Here is a 15,780-nt window from a genome sequence, read left to right on the forward strand (position 1 = left end):
TGAATACTTGTTTAATAATTTACAAATTGCGGGGGGAAAAAGCCCTATATATCCAGCAGTAGAGAATGAAATAGATTATAGTTTAACAGTATACTGTAATATAACACAGTCATCTAAAATGACTTCCTGGCGGTCAGGACTCCCCGGGCGGTCCAGTGCTTAGGACTCCGCACTTCCACTGCAGGGGGCACAAGTTCAATCCCTGGTCGGGGAACTAAGATTCCACATGCCGGGCGGTGCAGCCAAAAAGTAAATAAATAAAATAAAATGACAGTGTCGACGTGTACTGAATATGGAAATCAGTTCCGTATACATGGCTAAGTGGTAAAAGCAAACTACCAAGCCATATCCATCGTATGACCGATTTTCATAAACAGTCACATGTATGCATGTTTGCACCGTGTGCATAGGAATTTTAAAGTCTGAAGAGATAAACTACAAGAATATAAGAAGTAGTCCTCTCTGAGCAATAGAATTTCAAGTAAATTATTGTCTTTTTTGTGTTATAGGAACTACTAAATTTTTCTACAATGGACATATGCATAACTATTTTTTTTTTAAGTGGAGAAAATTTTCCTAAGGTAGAGTGCTGGGCACTGGAACACCATCCTGGCCAAGGGCAGGTGAATGGATCCCAGGCCCCACTAGAGTCCCTTTGATAGCAGCCCCTTCCCAGGCAAGTGGCCTGGATTGTGCCTGGGTGTCCAAGGCAAACACAGCCAGGGCTGCTGGCACACCTGGAACCCTCCACCATGAGGGCTGGCACCAATAGCAAGGTCTGTTGTTTATTCATTATACAAACAATACATGTTTTCTATAGAAAACAGGAAACAAAGGTAAATCAAAAGGGGGGAAAATCACATTGTAACCCCATGATCTGAAGAGAACATGGTGTTGTCTGTCCAACTTTTTGCAACAAATTTTTTGGGGAACAATTTTATATTTATAGAAAAATAGTGAAGCTAGTACAGGAAGTTCCCATATACCACTACTCAATTTCCCCTACTATTAATATCTCATGTTAGGATGGTACATTTGTTACAATGCATGAACCAGTACTGATACATTAATAACTAAAGTCCATACTTTAAGTATGCAGATTTCCTTATTTATTTTTAAGTTTTAATTTTTTTAATTTTATGGTGGTAAGAACATCTAACATGAGACCTACTGTCTTCACAAAGTTTTAAGTGTATATATAGTACGGTATCATTATCTACAGGCACAATGTCCTTCAGCGGATCCTTACAACTTACTTATCTCCGGTAACTGAAACTTTGTACCCAGTAATTAGCAACTCTCCAGTTCGCCCACCTCCCAGCCCCTGGCAACCACCATTCTACTCTCTTTGACAATTTTAGATACCTCATATGAGTGGAATCATGCAGTATTTGTCCTTCGGTGATTGGCTTATAACACTGAGCATAATGTTCTCAAAGTTCATCCATGTTGTCACATATTGCAGGATTTCCTTCTTTTTAAAGGCTGAATAATATCGGTACATACAAACAATGGAATATTACTCAGATTTCCTTAGTTTTTACCCAATGTCCTTTTTCTGTTCCAGGATCCCATCCAGGACACATTACATTTATCTGTCACGTCTCCTTAGGCTCCTCTTTGGCCATTCAGACAGTTCAGACTTTTTTAAAAAGAGAGAACATAACTTTCTTTTAACAAAAATAGAACCCTACATACATTCTATTTTGGAACCTCATTTTTTTCACTTAACAATATATCCTGGGTGTCCTTCTATGCTGCTAAATTTACTCCTAAAGTTTATTTTAGTAGGTAATTTTATCTCCTTTGGAACACAGAGCATGATGTGAGATTATTTTTGATTCGAATTCTATCAATCACATTATCATTTGAGTTTAAAGTTAGAAAAAACACACACATACATCCATTCTTGTGTGTGCATGGGCTATCCCTGGAAGCGTATGTTTTTGTTTAATAAATTTATTTATTTATTCATTATTTATTTATTTATTTTTGGCTGTGTTGGGTCTTCGTTGCTGCACACAGGCTTTCTCTAGCCACGGTGAGTGGGGGCTACTCTTCATTGCGGTGCACGGGCTTTCATTGCGGTGGCTTCTCTTGTTGCGGAGCATGGGCTCTAGGCGTGCAGGATTCAGTAGTTGTGGCACGTGGGCTCAGTAGTTGTGGCTCGCGGGCTCTAGAGCACAGGCTCGGTAGTTGTGGTGCACGGGCTTAGTTGCTCCGCGGCACGTGGGATCTTCCCTGACCAGGGCTCGAACCTGTGTCCCCTGCAGTGGCAGGCGGATGCTTAACCACTGCGCCACCAGGGAAACCCCTGGAAGCATGTGTTTAACGGAAGCAGACACTGTCCCTGGGGAGGGACAAGAGGGAGACTTCCTTTTAGCTCTGTCTCCTTCTGTACTTTTTGAATTTTAAATACGTAAATTTTTAAAATTAAAAAAAATGTTAAAATATGCCCTATGGGCCCCCCTTCCCTTTGGGGAGGAAACACTCTCTCAGTTGCCTTACGTGGTACCGGTAGGTTCTCTGTGCCCAAGCTGCCGGGTCAGAATCGAGAAGCCAAACTGGGCTCAGAGGGTAGCACTGGGCCTGGCCAGGGGGTGAGGGGAGGCGGTGGTCACAGCCTAGGGCCCGAGCTGAAACCGTGGCCACAGGTGAAGGAAGAACAGACAGGCTGGGAGGCTGGAGAGCTGGGTTCTGGCCCTGAACCTCCACTTCCCTGCGACTCGGGCGATTCCCCGCTCCCGTCTGGAGGTGATGGGCTGCATTCCCCGGAGGCCTCTGAAGCCCCTGAATGTCTCAGACTCTCTGAGAACAGAGACTGGTCTGTGGCAGGAGGCCCAGGACATGGGCTGGAGCCAGAAGCTCATCACAGAACAAGGAAGTGGCAGGAACAGGGAGGCCGAATAAGGAGGCTAGTGGAGATGAGGACAGAACATCGGGGAGGGGTCAGAGGTTGAGCCTTGAGCAGCCTGGAGCACAGGGGTCAGTGCAGAGACAGAAAGGACCCCGAAAAGGTCCAAAAGTGAGGGAGGAGGATAGCAGCAGAGAGAGTGACGAGGGAGCCTTCTTGGGCCAAGAAGGCTTTTCCTCAGGCTGGGGAGCCAGGAAAAGAGACACGTTGAAGGCGTGCTGGGCCCAGGGCTGGGAGGTGGCCAGCTCAGCACTGTGGCAGGGGGGGCGGGGGCAGGTGGCACGTGAAGCCGGGTCCAGCAGGAGGACCCACACTGCAGGACCCAGGGCCAAGGCCAAGGCCAAGCTGCAGGCCTAGGGAAGTGACTGAACTGCACACTGGTTCAGTCACAGTGGGCTGCTTCCGTGATAAACTCCACGCAAGAAACTACCCCCTTTGGAGCACTTGTACCCTGAGAAGGTGTTGTGCTATAAACACTTGATATCCTGTGATGTCGTGAGGAGCCCTGAGACGGTCCAGTGGGGTAAGGCTTTCTCAAGCTTGCAAGCCTCCAGGAAAGAAACAGCCCTTTAATGCCTCTTGCCTCTGGGTTTTGGAACATGCTGTTCCCTCCTCTGGACAACCTTCCCCACACATACCTGGCAAACTCCCATCCATCCTTTAAGTTTCAGCCTAGATGCCTCCTCTTCCAGGAAGCCTTCCCTTACACTCCCAGGTGGCATGTGGGGCTCACAAAGTTCCCGGGGCCTCTTCCCTCATAGCACCCCTTACCACATGCTATAATCACCCCCGAGAGCCTGTGAGCTGGGAAGGCAGGGACCTTGTCTTCTCTGACTGTGTGTCACAAGCAGAATGCTTGGGTACAGGAGGTGCCCTGTCAATAGCTGCCGGATGGACACTGAAGAGCTGGGGTAACAGAAGGAGCTGAGTCAAACCCAAGGGAGCCAGGCCTCTGGCACCAGGGATCCAAAAGGCAACCCTCGGGGCTTCCCTGGTGGCGCAGTGGTTGAGAGTCCGCCTGCCGATGCAGGGGACACGGGTTCGTGCCCCGGTCCGGGAAGATCCCACATGCCGCGGAGCTGCTGGGCCCGGGAGCCATGGCCGCTGAGCCTGCGCATCCGGACCCTGTGCTCTGCAACGGGAGAGGCCACAACAGTGAGAGGCCCGCGTACCACAAAAAAACCCACAAAAAACAAAAGGCAACCTTCGTAAATTACATAGAAGGACCTGTAGGTACTTTGGCTTAGATAAAATGGTTTAGATCCCCTTGTTAGGCTCATGACAGAAGGCATCAAAGTCCTCTAAAGTGCACAGCAACAACTGGCTTATATTTAGAAGTATTCTCCTACTTATTGAAGTCACAGATTTAAAAATTATTCTTCAACTTTCTGAAGTTACAAATTTCAAATTTAAAGCTCTTCATTAAGCATGTGAGTTCAACTTACAGATATTATTCTATATATTTCTTAATCTAGCAAATGTTGACATTCTCCAGGAACCTTTGATTAATGGGGCTGCATGTCTATACTTGCTTTATGACACTCCCTTAAACACTGTATAATTTCAATTTCCTTTATAAGAACTTTACTTGATTTGACTAACGAGTATATCTTCCACAAACTTTAAGTAACTCTCAGAATTTTAATAAATTAAATTTATAAATATGGTGAGGCTTAAATCTTCCAATATTGCACATAAACTCAGGAAGATTTTCATATAAAATCACAGGTCTAAATCCATGACTCAATTACCCACTTTAAATTAGTACTGAAAAGTCGTATCTGTTACTTGCAAAGGCCAAATTCTCTTAAACATTACAAATATCTAAAATTCCAAACGTGCAATTTCTTCAACATGAAAAATTATTGGTAGAGCGACCCACAGAATGGGAGAAAATATTTTCAAATCACATTATCTCATAGGGGATTAATATCCAGACTATACAGAGAACTCCTAAAACTCAACAACAACAACAAAAAACAAAGAACTCGATTCAAAAATGAACAAAGGACTTGAGTAGACATTTCTCCAGAGAAGAAAAACAAATGGCCAACAAGCACATGAAAACGTGCTCAACGTCATTAATCATTAGAGAAATGTAAATCAAACCCACAATGAGGTACTACCACTTCACACCCGTTAGGATGGCTGTTACAAAAACAAAAACAGAAAATAACAAGTATTGGCAAGAATATGGAGAAACTGGGAATCTTGTACACTTCAAAAAATATTTACTCATTTATTATTTTTCATCCCCAAATATATATAAATGAAAACCTACTCTTCAAATGCAGGGAGGTCCTTGCCTATAATGTAGTATTTATTACATTTACATTACAAAACATTCTCATATGAAAATCAGTATGCAGCTCTTTCACACGCAGTTTTATACATACTCACACACAATATATGTAAGCAGTTAGGACTTTTCTACTTACATATTCCTCTGGTGGAAAATTAGGAAACTGGGCAATTCCCACACTTTTCAGCCTTGGGAAGGTAAATACAACCTCTCTGAACATTTTTTAAGAAGATGAATTTAAAATGGTGCAACTGCTAGGAAAAACAGTATTAAAGTTCCCCCCAAAAATCAGCATAGAATTACCATTTGACTCAGCAATTTCACTTCTGGGTATATACCCAAAGAACAGAAAGCAGAAACATAAACAGATATTTGTACACTCATAATCATAGCAATATTTTTCACAATAGCTAAAAGGCAGAAGCAACCCAAGTATCCACTGACGGATGAATGGATAAGCAAAATCTATACCATGGGGTATTATTCAGCCTTAGAAAGGAAATTCTGACACATGTTACAACATGGATGAACCTTGAGGACATTATGCTAAGTGCAATAAGCAAGTCAAAAGGACAAATACTGTATGATTTCATTCATATGAGATACTTAGATTCAGAATCATATTTAAATTCATAGAGACAGAAAGCAGAATGGTGGTTTCCAGAGGCTAGGGAGAGGGAGGGAATGAGGAATTACTGCTTAATGAGTACAGAGTTTCAGTTTATTTATTTATTTACTTTTGGCTGCGCTGGGCCTTCATTGCTGTGCTCGGGCTTTCTCTAGTTGCGGCGAACGAGGGCTACTCTTCGTTGCGGTGTACGGGCTTCTCCCTGCAGAGGCTTCTCTTGTTGCGGAGCACAGGCTCTAGGCACGCAGGCTTCAGTAGTTGTGGCACGCAGGCTCAGTAGTTGTGGCTCCCGGGCTCTAGAGCGCAGGCTCAGTAGTTGTGGCACCCGGGCTTAGTTGCTCTGCGGCATGTGGGATCTTCCCGGACCAGGGCTCAAACCCGAGTCCCCTGCACTGGCAGGCGGATTCTTAACCACTGTGCCACCAGGGAAGTCCCCAGAGTTTCAGTTTTGCAAAATAAAAAAAGTTCTGAAGATAGATGGCTGTGCTGGCTGGATAACAATATAAAAGTACTTACTCCACTGTGGCGTTACACATAACAATGTACACTTAATGGTTTAAATGGTCAACTTTATGTTATGTGTATTTTACTATAATTAAAAACAGATAAATTTGTAAAAATTAACAGCATGAGTTTGATTTTCTTAAGCATTTCTATATTTGATTCTAAATCTTTCTGGGGCTAAAAAAATGTTTTTCCACTTAGGAAACTATTATCTCATCCCAAATGATCTTAGGTTACTTTCCCAAGAACATTTTGAGAGATACCTTCCCTTCCAGATGAAGTTGGGTGACAACCTGTGATACTGTTGGGACGGGAGATCTAGAGCTGCAGAGACAGGACAGTTTTTATTCGGACCTTGACTGACAGGCTGAGCACCCTTGAACAGTCACAGCATCATGGACTCCAAAGCTTCAAGGAGGGGCTGACTGACCGAGGCCACGCCCAGATCTAAATCTTATCTCCATCCTCTCAGAGATTGTTCTATCACTGAAGTGGACTGTGCATTTCTTTGGTTTTTATTTTATTTATATGTTTTCCTGTTTAGCTCTAAAGACCATTGGATTTGTTGGGGTTCTGCATTATTTTTGCATCCTCGTGGCGTTATACCTTCCAAATACATCTCAGTGACCAATAATTGAATTCTGGGTCTCCGGGCTTTATCTAAGTCATGTCCAGTATCTAAGGAAGGTGGTTCTTTTTTTTCTGCCGCACTGGGAGGCATGCGGGATCTTAGTTCCCTGACTACGGATGGAACCCATGCCCCTGCGGTGGAAGCGCAGAGTCTTAACCACTGGACCACCAGGAAAGTCCCTAAGTCACGTCCAGTACCTAAGAAGGCCGTTCCTGTGATATACATCCCCCTCCAGCTGGTGTTCTGGAAACATACCTTCAATCTTAGTCTTGAAGTGAGGATATCTGTTAAGAGTCTCCACCTGCTTCCTCCAGTCAAATTCATTCCGCCAGTAGGAGATGACTTTCTTCAGATAGTTGGAGTTGAAACCGTAGTGGAAGCGGCTGTCCTCCAAAGGTGGGGTTAAACGGCCCTTGTCAATCCTCTGGTGTAAATCCTGGAGCAAAATGCAGGACCCCAAGTAGAGAAGGTGAATGAGGCAGAGCACAAGAGAAAGTTTGTTTCCAGAAGACAGTTCCAAACCCTGCAGCCACAAGACCCAAATATTATATATTTTATAACATTATTATAGTACATAAAATGTATAATATATATTTTATATTATTATATTTTATTTATATATTTATAATTTATTTATATTTATTTTATATTATATAATATATTTTATATTATTATATCCTAGATATTATATGTAATATATTAATTATATATTAATATAGTTAATATATATGATATATAATATGTATTATATATTATAATTATATTAATATATATTATATATAATATGTACAGCAGAGGCAAAGCAAAGTTTCACCAGACAAGGTGAGGAGACTCCTGGTCTGCACACTTGTGCTCTGGGTTGTTAGGTTTATCCCAGAAGAAACCTCCTGGCTTCCCACAACGGTGGCTGTTCCCCAAACACATGTTCTTCACTTTCGACTTCAGGTTGACTTCTCATCTTTCAGTTTTTAAATGTATGAACAATACAGATCTTTAATTTATCGAGGCTTATATACAGCAAGGGTTGGCAAACTTTTCTGTAAAGGGCCAGATCATAAATATCTTAGGCTTTTTGAGCTGCAGCTACTCCACTCTGCCCTTGTAGTGTGGAGACAGCCGTGGATGGTACACGGACAAATGGGCATGGCTGTGTTCCAAAAAAACTTTATTTATGGACACTGAAATTCGATGTCACGTAATTTCCACATGTCGCAAAGTATTATTCTTCTTTTGATTTTTTTCCAACCATTTAAAGATGTAAAAACTATTCTTAGCATGGGAGCTGTACAAAAGCAGGTGGCAGACTACATATAAAACAGATAATCAACAAGGATCTACTGTATAGCACAGGGAACTCTACTCAATATTCTGCAATAACCTATATGGGAAAAAAATCTGAAAAAAAAAGGATATATATCTGTGTATAACTGAATCACTTTGCTGTACACCTGAAACTAACACAACCTTGTAAATCAACTATACTCCGATAGAAAATAAAAATTAAATTAAAAAAAAAACAGGTGGGGCTTCCCTGGTGGCACAGTGGTTGAGAATCTGCCTGCTAATGCAGGGGACACGGGTTCGAGCCCTGGTCTGGGAGGATCCCACATGCCACGGAGCAACTGGGCCCGTGAGCCATAGCTACTGAGCCTGCGCATGTGGAGCCTGTGCTCTGCAACAACAGAGGCCGCGATAGTAAGAGGCCCACGCACCGCGATGAAGAGTGGCCCCCGCTTGCCACAACTAGAGAAAGCCCTCGCACAGAAACGAAGACCCAACACAGCCATAAATAAATAAATTAACTAATTAATTTAAAAAAAATGTGGCAGGATGGATTTGCTGACTCTGATACGCAGCACTGAACGATACAGTATATCCTAACTCAGTTAGGATAAAAATGACAGACCCGGAGAGAAGGTACAAGTCTCACGGGCAGGCGTGCATCAAGCTGAAAGAGCAGCTCCAGCTGGGGAAGTTCAAGTTGGTCCACGGAGCCTCTCAAGTGTTACCCTTCCCAGAGTGTCCTCCCAAGCACTGCAGTAACCTCCACACAGATTTTAGGAATGTCAGACGCTGAGCCTAGGAACCCACTAAAGGAGGTATCGACAGGGCTCAGCCTCTGTCCTCAATAGCGACACCTCGTCAAGTGCTACCAAGGGAGCCTCAGTCTGGCTTCTCTTGGGTACAGCTGTCTCCGCTCTTTAATCCCATCCTCCTGAGCGCTCCCATGACTTTTTATCGGCACCTCTTACCGCATTTATCTCTATTAATCATTAACGTTTCTCTGTCCACATTTCTCAACTGCTGGACTAGGAGCTCTTTGAGGGAAGGCTCTCCCTCTTCTTCTAAGCACCCAGCACAGGGCCTGCACACAGTAGGTGCTCCCACACCCACAAAATGAAAAAAGGATGAGTAGGGACATCGCAGGTCCCACCCACCCTCCTGGCCCTGCTCAAGCCTCGCTCTCAGATCAGCCCACCCCACGATCATGTCCATCCATCCTGATTCCAGCCCCATGCAGAGGATGGGCCTAGGCTTTGGAGTTAGACAGATCTGAGTTTAAACCCTCTGCTTATTATCTCGGTCGCCTTGGGTCAGTTGCTTTGCCTCTCTGAGCTTCACTTTCTGCGTGACCGCAGGGACTGCATGTGACTACAAGGGGGCTGACACACAGTAGGTGCCTGGCCACGGCTGGCCCTGTGCCAGGTTCTCTGTGCAGCAGCTTTTATGTCACCACGGCCTTGCTTTTCACTCACGATCTCCACCCAGGCCCTGAGCCGACAAGCTCACTCCCAGGGTTTCAGGTGGGCCACCAAGGAGGCAAAACCAGCTGCTTTCTGTGACCCTTGGGTCCAGCTGGCACCCACTTGCCGGCCTGGGTACTGCTGGGGCCTTGGGAAGGGGAAGGCGGAAACAGGGGAGGGAAGGAGCAGAAGGGATGGGTGGGCAGAGCGGGAGAGCCCAGTGGGAGAAGAGTAGGTGAAAAAACACCCCTCCCCCAAGAGGAGCACTTCCCAAGCCCCTCCCCATCCCAGCCCCAGCCTGAGGCGCAGCCCCAGAAGGGACCTCCCCCCTCTCCCAACTGCTCCCTCGTCTGGAAAGAGGTGCCTTACATTGATCTCCTCATCTGACGTTTCCACCTTGAATGGGCGGATGCTCTCGTCCTCCCCAGCTGTGGGCCTCACCCCGGGCCCCCACCATCCATCTTCAAGTGGCAAAGTTTCCTCCTTGTCCTTGGAGACGAACCAGTAGATGACAAAGCCCAGCACTGAGGCGAGGAGTATTTCCAGCCACATGACTCCTGCAAGGGGGATAGAATCACCTTGACCTCTGGCCGGAAACGCCAGATCCCCGACTTCTTTCCCACCCAACCCTCGACTTTAGGTAATTTTGTCCTGAAAAAAATAATATTATAAGCATAGTATGGAAAAATTGGAAAACAACAGAAAAAGACACAAAAATCACCCATAATCCTACTGAGCTATGAAATTCATGAGTCAAATTTGGAAAAGGTGAAGCTGTGTTGGCTTCCGCACAGCCCTGGGTGGTGGGCCTGCATTTCTGAGGCCTCATGGTTCTCTGAGGGGCCTCTGGCTCCAGACGCTTCAGAGAAGCTTCTCTCCACCCTCGTGACACCCTCCCCAACGGGAGGCGCAGGGACTTCTCTGAGTGGTGGGCTCAGGAGAGGAGATAGAGCCATGCTTGCCCCTTGCTGTCTCTCTCTGAGGGGGGGTCTGTCCTCAGGGTGCCCATAGGGGTAAGAGGGGAGGTGTGAAGAGCTGGGAAGTTAAGTTCATTTGGGGTGGGGGAGTGTTCAGTGGCCCAAACATGGCTACATATCTCAGTTGGTTGTCAACAGCTTTATTGAGATATAATTCATATACCATGTAATTCACTTGTTTAAGGTGTACAACCCGGTGGTTTTTAGTATATTCACAGATATGTGCAACCATGACCACAATTTTAGAACATTTTCACCACCACAAAGAGGAACCCTGTACCCTTTAGCTATCACCCTGCTTTGTCCCTCATACCACCCAAGGCCCCAAGCAACCACTAATCTACCTTCTGCCTCTACAGACTTGCCTATTACATTTCATATCAACTCAGCTCTTTTAACCCTCATTAGTCTGATTCCCCTGCTTTTTTCTCAGAAGGGGAAGAAAGACTTAGTTCCTGCAAACCAATACCAGGCTGACACTGGCCCAGCATTATTATCTAGCTCCTCATCTTGCACATTCCCAGGGGAAGTAACCCCCCAAAGGTTCACATTCAGAGAAATGTGCGTGAATACGGGCACCGTCCTCGGGCCTGAGCCAGCAGAGGGTCTGCTGGATGCAGGGCAGTCAGGACCCAACCGGAGGAGAAAGCATGGATCTCAGGTGAGGCCTCAGCAGATCCACTTCCCAGGTCCATCCGGACTCTCCCTTGGAAAACTGGGGCAGGAGGAGGACGCTGCTAGCAAACCCACCCTAGGGTGCCCTCTGTCTGCCACAGGACTCTGCTGGGGGCTTGCTGAGGCTCTGAGGTTTGCTCCTGCCAAGAAAAGAAAACATGCACAGGCTTCTCCCGCCTCCCACAGAGAGACGCTCTGTCCCTCCCAGGAAATCCTACCCTTTGAGAACAGGGAGAAAAGCCAGCTGCTAGTCTCTGTGGTATTCGAAGGCAGGACTAGGCTTAGGGATTGTGGGGCACTGGGGAGCATGTGGGAAAAGGCAGAAGGCAGAGAGCACAGCTGCCCCCAGCAGCAGGAGCAGATGGACACAGTTCACCCAGTGGGAGGGTCACGACACAAGTCTGGAGCTGGGAAGGCAAGGACTGTGTCTATCCTGGTCCCTGCCCTGACCCCAGTGCCCAGCATAATGCCTGCCCAGAAAGGCACTTTGCCAGTATCTGTGAAATCAGCATACACGGTAGAAGCAAATAAGATAAATTTTGCAGGATGTTGTCAAGCACAGAGAGGCCAAGAGCACAGTTGTCACTTGCTGCTGGGATATAAATGCCCAACTTTCCCTTTTCTGCATAGAATTATCCCAGTGCTTTCACTTGTCCACATGAGCTCTGAGTTCTCACCCTTTGATCAGCTCCTTGGGAAGCAGCCAGGGAAGCAGAGCTGTGGAGTTAGGGGCCTGCAGGAGAGGTGGGGCGGCTGCAGGCGCCACCCTCACTCCCCACTGCCTTTTTAAAATTTTTAATTTATTTGTTTTTTAAGGTTTTTTTTGGCTGCATTGCATCTTCGTTGCTGCGCGTGGGCTTTATCTAGTTGCAGCGAGCGGGGGCTACACTTTGTTGCGGTGCGTGGGCTTCTCATTGAGGTGGCTTCTCTTGATGCGGAGCACGGGCTCTAGGCGTGCGGGCTTCAGTAGTTGTGGCATGTGGGCTCAGTAGTTGTGGCTCGCGGGCTCTAGAGCACAGGCTCAGTAGTTGTGGCACACGGGCTTAGTTGCTCCGCGGCATGTGGGATCTTCCCGGACCAGGGATCGAACCCGTGTTCCCTGCATTGGCAGGCAGATTCTTAACCACTGCACCACCAGGGAAGCTCCCCCACTGCCTTTTAACAATTACTGGGTCCTACCAACTTAGCAGATCTGATGTGTGTGCAGCGTAGTTATGTCCCCGGACTTCGACAGCAAACAGAACCACGAGAGAGAATGTTGAAATGATCAGTGTTCAAGCACTGCATCTAAATTCAGGGAACCAGGACAAGGGTCACCATGATGGGCCACAGCCCAGGGCAACATAACAGATTCAAGGAGAAAGTTTAAAGCCCTTTCTCTTGCATCCTAATTAAAATAATAAGAATATTAGTCAAGGAGGTTGGTTCAAGGAGGGCGCTTTAGAGCCACTGATCTCGGATTACAAAGCGAGCTTTCCTGCAGTGTGTTAATCTGCCACCTATTAACCGCCCTTTATTTAACAGCGGGTGCTAAACGCACACGAAGTAAGGCGCTCTAGGTTAGCCAGGTGTAACAGGTATCGACTGTCTGCAGGTGGGTTTTCCAGGGAACGTGATAAACCATGGCCCATACAAATCCACCCACTAAGGAGTCAAAATTCATTGAACTTGACTTTCCTTTTCACTTAAGGTAAGAGTCAGAGCAGGCAAGGGACTTGCCCCAAATCGCATCGCACTTGTGAGGATTAGAATTTGTAGTCAAAGCATTCATTCCCTGTCTGTCATCGGGCATGTTGCTCCTGCCAACCCCGCCCCCATCCCATCTTGTCTCCCTTCAGCATGTTTTCAGCCTCAAGCCTTCATACCTGCTCTTTGGGACCCTCAGAGCACAGGAGCCACGACTGCACGCGGGCCGCGGCCGTCTACCCGAGTGGGTCTCTCAGGCCTGCACATTTTTTTTCCGAAAAATTAAATAAACAAGACCTTCCCCTTGCCGGTGCACAGGAGCTGGGGGTCCATGAGGAAGGAGGTCAGCCAGCTCCGAGAAGAGGCGGGGCCTCAGAGTCCGACCAATCAGAGTTCAGGGGCCCCCTGCGTCCCTGGTTTAACTCCGCCCCCACGCTCCCTGGTAAGGAGGGAGAGCCGAGACGCCCACCCCCGGGGCGTAAAGAGTCTGGGCGTGCCGGGCGCCGGCCGGACGGCTACCCGGGTGCCGCGGCTGCCCTCAGGCCTCCGGCCCTCCTTGGCCAGGACTGCTGGTTTACTTAGAGTATGAGGAAAGTGGAAGTTTGAGGCTCAGGAGGGAAGGCGCCGCTCTGCCTGCCCAGCTCCCTGCACAGTGCAGGCCAGGGCGTGGAGCCAGCTGGTGACTCTCCTCCCCAGGGCGGGCTCCTTGGGGTTGGACTCCCCATCTCCCCCAGTGGGGAGAAGCACCGTTCACCGGGAAACCCAAGGCCAGCTGGGCTCTGGCTGCCGCAGCCTGGGTTGCGGAGGCGGTAGCACTAGGCAGATGACAGAGCCCTTACCTGCCTCCCCTCCCCCAAGGCCTCTCTAGGCCAGTTGGCACCTGAGACGAAGAGTAGGGCTGCATCAGCCCAACCTCCCTGGGTCGGCCAGTTGCTAGGTTGGAACCACTGAACCTCCAAGCTAAAGAGGAACTCAGCAACGTGAGTTCACCCCCCTCACTTCATAGCTGGGGAAACTGAGGCCAGGGGTGGCCGTGACTCACCCCAGGTCATGTGGCCAGGGAGCAACACATCTGGAACAAAGGGAGAAAAGGACCACTGCCCTCGCTGCCCTCTACTGTAACTGCTCTAGGGCAGGGCTTCTCAACCTCAGCACAACTGACATTTTGGACCAGATAGTTCTTTGTTATGAGGACTGTCCTGTGCATTGTAGGGTGTTTAACAGCATCCCTGGCCTCTACCCAGTAATACCAGCTCCACCTCCTCCCCTACCCCCACCCCCACCCCACCACGCCCCGTGTGACACCAAACATATCTCCAGATATGGCCGAATGTTCCCTGGGAGGGAAATTGCCCTCAGTGCAGAACCCATGCTGCAGATCAGCAGTTCCAACTTCAGGATGTGTTAGAATCACCTGAGAAGCTGTTAAACGATTCAAGGGATCTGGGGTATGGCCGGAGAATCTGCATTTCTAACTAGTTCCCAGGTAGTGCTGCTGCTGGTGGTCCGGGGACCACACTCTGAGAACCTTTGCTCTAGACTGAATTATAAACTCTAAGAAGGCTGGCTATCTGTCTCGCTCCCCAAGGTATCCCAGTGAGCACCGAGCCCAGTTCTGGCAGATGCAGGAATCTCACCAACAGTCGTTGAATAAACACTTGGGCCTGACCGAGGTGGGAGGGACTGTGGCCCTTCTATAGGATCAAGAAGCAAAGAGAAAATGCTATCTCCAAGGTGAGCAGACAATCCCAGAGCCTCTCTCTGCACACAGACTGGTAAGTTGGTCCCGTGCAGAAAGCTGGATTCCCCAAGCTGCCCTCCTGGTTGTAACTCTCAGGGGGAAGGGTGGACCCATGACTCCACATCCATGGTGTCCAAGATCCCAGTTAGAAATTTGAAGAAAATGCTACAGTTCCAGTGGGGCCTGCTGCCCCCACAGCCAGGCCTGTGAAAGTCTCAGCAGCCTAACTATCACATTTTACCAACCGTCTTTTCCTAGGGAGGAGAAATTCCATAATCTGTCCTTCTCACAGCCTGCAAGCTACAGGCTAAACTCCTAGCCAGCCCCAGGAGGCACCCCGACTCTGGAGCCTGAAGCCATACAAGGCAGTTTCTCTGTCCCCCACAAACAGACCTCCAAATCCTGGGACAACCCTCCATTTCCCCCATCAGAACCCTGCTCTTCCTCCCTCAGGAGCCCGCAAAATCTCTTGTCCGTGAGCCGCCCTTGACCCCATGGCAGTGTGTATTTATGTTCGCCCCTGAACTCTCACCCCAGTGGGCTCAAGGCCTGAGGGTAACAGGCATCTTAGGGAGGGCTTCCTCGGATACTGCTGTGAGCACTTTGTATCATTTGACCCATTAATCCTCACAACAGTCCCACTTTACAGATGAGAAAATCAAGGTTGTGTAACTCGTCTGAGATCACAGCCAGTGAAGGGGGTGGGGTTGGAGGGGAAATGTGGCAGGATTCTAATAATGACAGCCAGACCCACAAGCCCCCCTTCCCCAGACCACCTCTATTCCTTATGCTTTGTTACTTGGGGAGGATTTTTCTGTACGATGAAACTGTGTGCTTCTCAAAGGCTTCTGTCCTTTTCAGCCCCAAATCCCCACCCACCATGCCTTGTTTGTAACAGGTGGCCGAACAACCACAGAACTGAATACTGTAATAGCCAAGCCCGTTGTGACAGAGAGCTGGCGGAGGCTCAGGGAGACC

The 15,780-nt window shown here is 47.7% G+C and overlaps 1 protein-coding gene across 2 annotated transcripts in view; it reads right to left on the reverse strand.

Moving 5' to 3' along the window:
- Positions 1–15,780, reverse strand: part of EPHX1 (epoxide hydrolase 1) — a 40,040-nt gene that overhangs the window by 9,680 nt on the left and 14,580 nt on the right. The window contains exons 1-3 of one of the 2 annotated variants that reach the window (XM_059997558.1): positions 13,241–13,383; positions 10,093–10,280; positions 7,235–7,415 (exon numbers count right to left, since the gene is read on the reverse strand). In XM_059997558.1, coding sequence (XP_059853541.1) covers positions 7,235–7,415; positions 10,093–10,275 — 364 coding nt within the window. In that variant the 5' untranslated portion in view covers positions 10,276–10,280; positions 13,241–13,383. Of the gene's footprint in view, positions 1–7,234; positions 7,416–10,092; positions 10,281–13,240; positions 13,384–15,780 lie in introns of those variants that run through there. The other variant, XM_059997549.1, reaches the window with a different exon arrangement.

Source organism: Delphinus delphis, chromosome 1, assembly GCF_949987515.2.
Source record: "Delphinus delphis chromosome 1, mDelDel1.2, whole genome shotgun sequence".
NCBI classification, from domain to species: domain Eukaryota; kingdom Metazoa; phylum Chordata; class Mammalia; order Artiodactyla; family Delphinidae; genus Delphinus; species Delphinus delphis.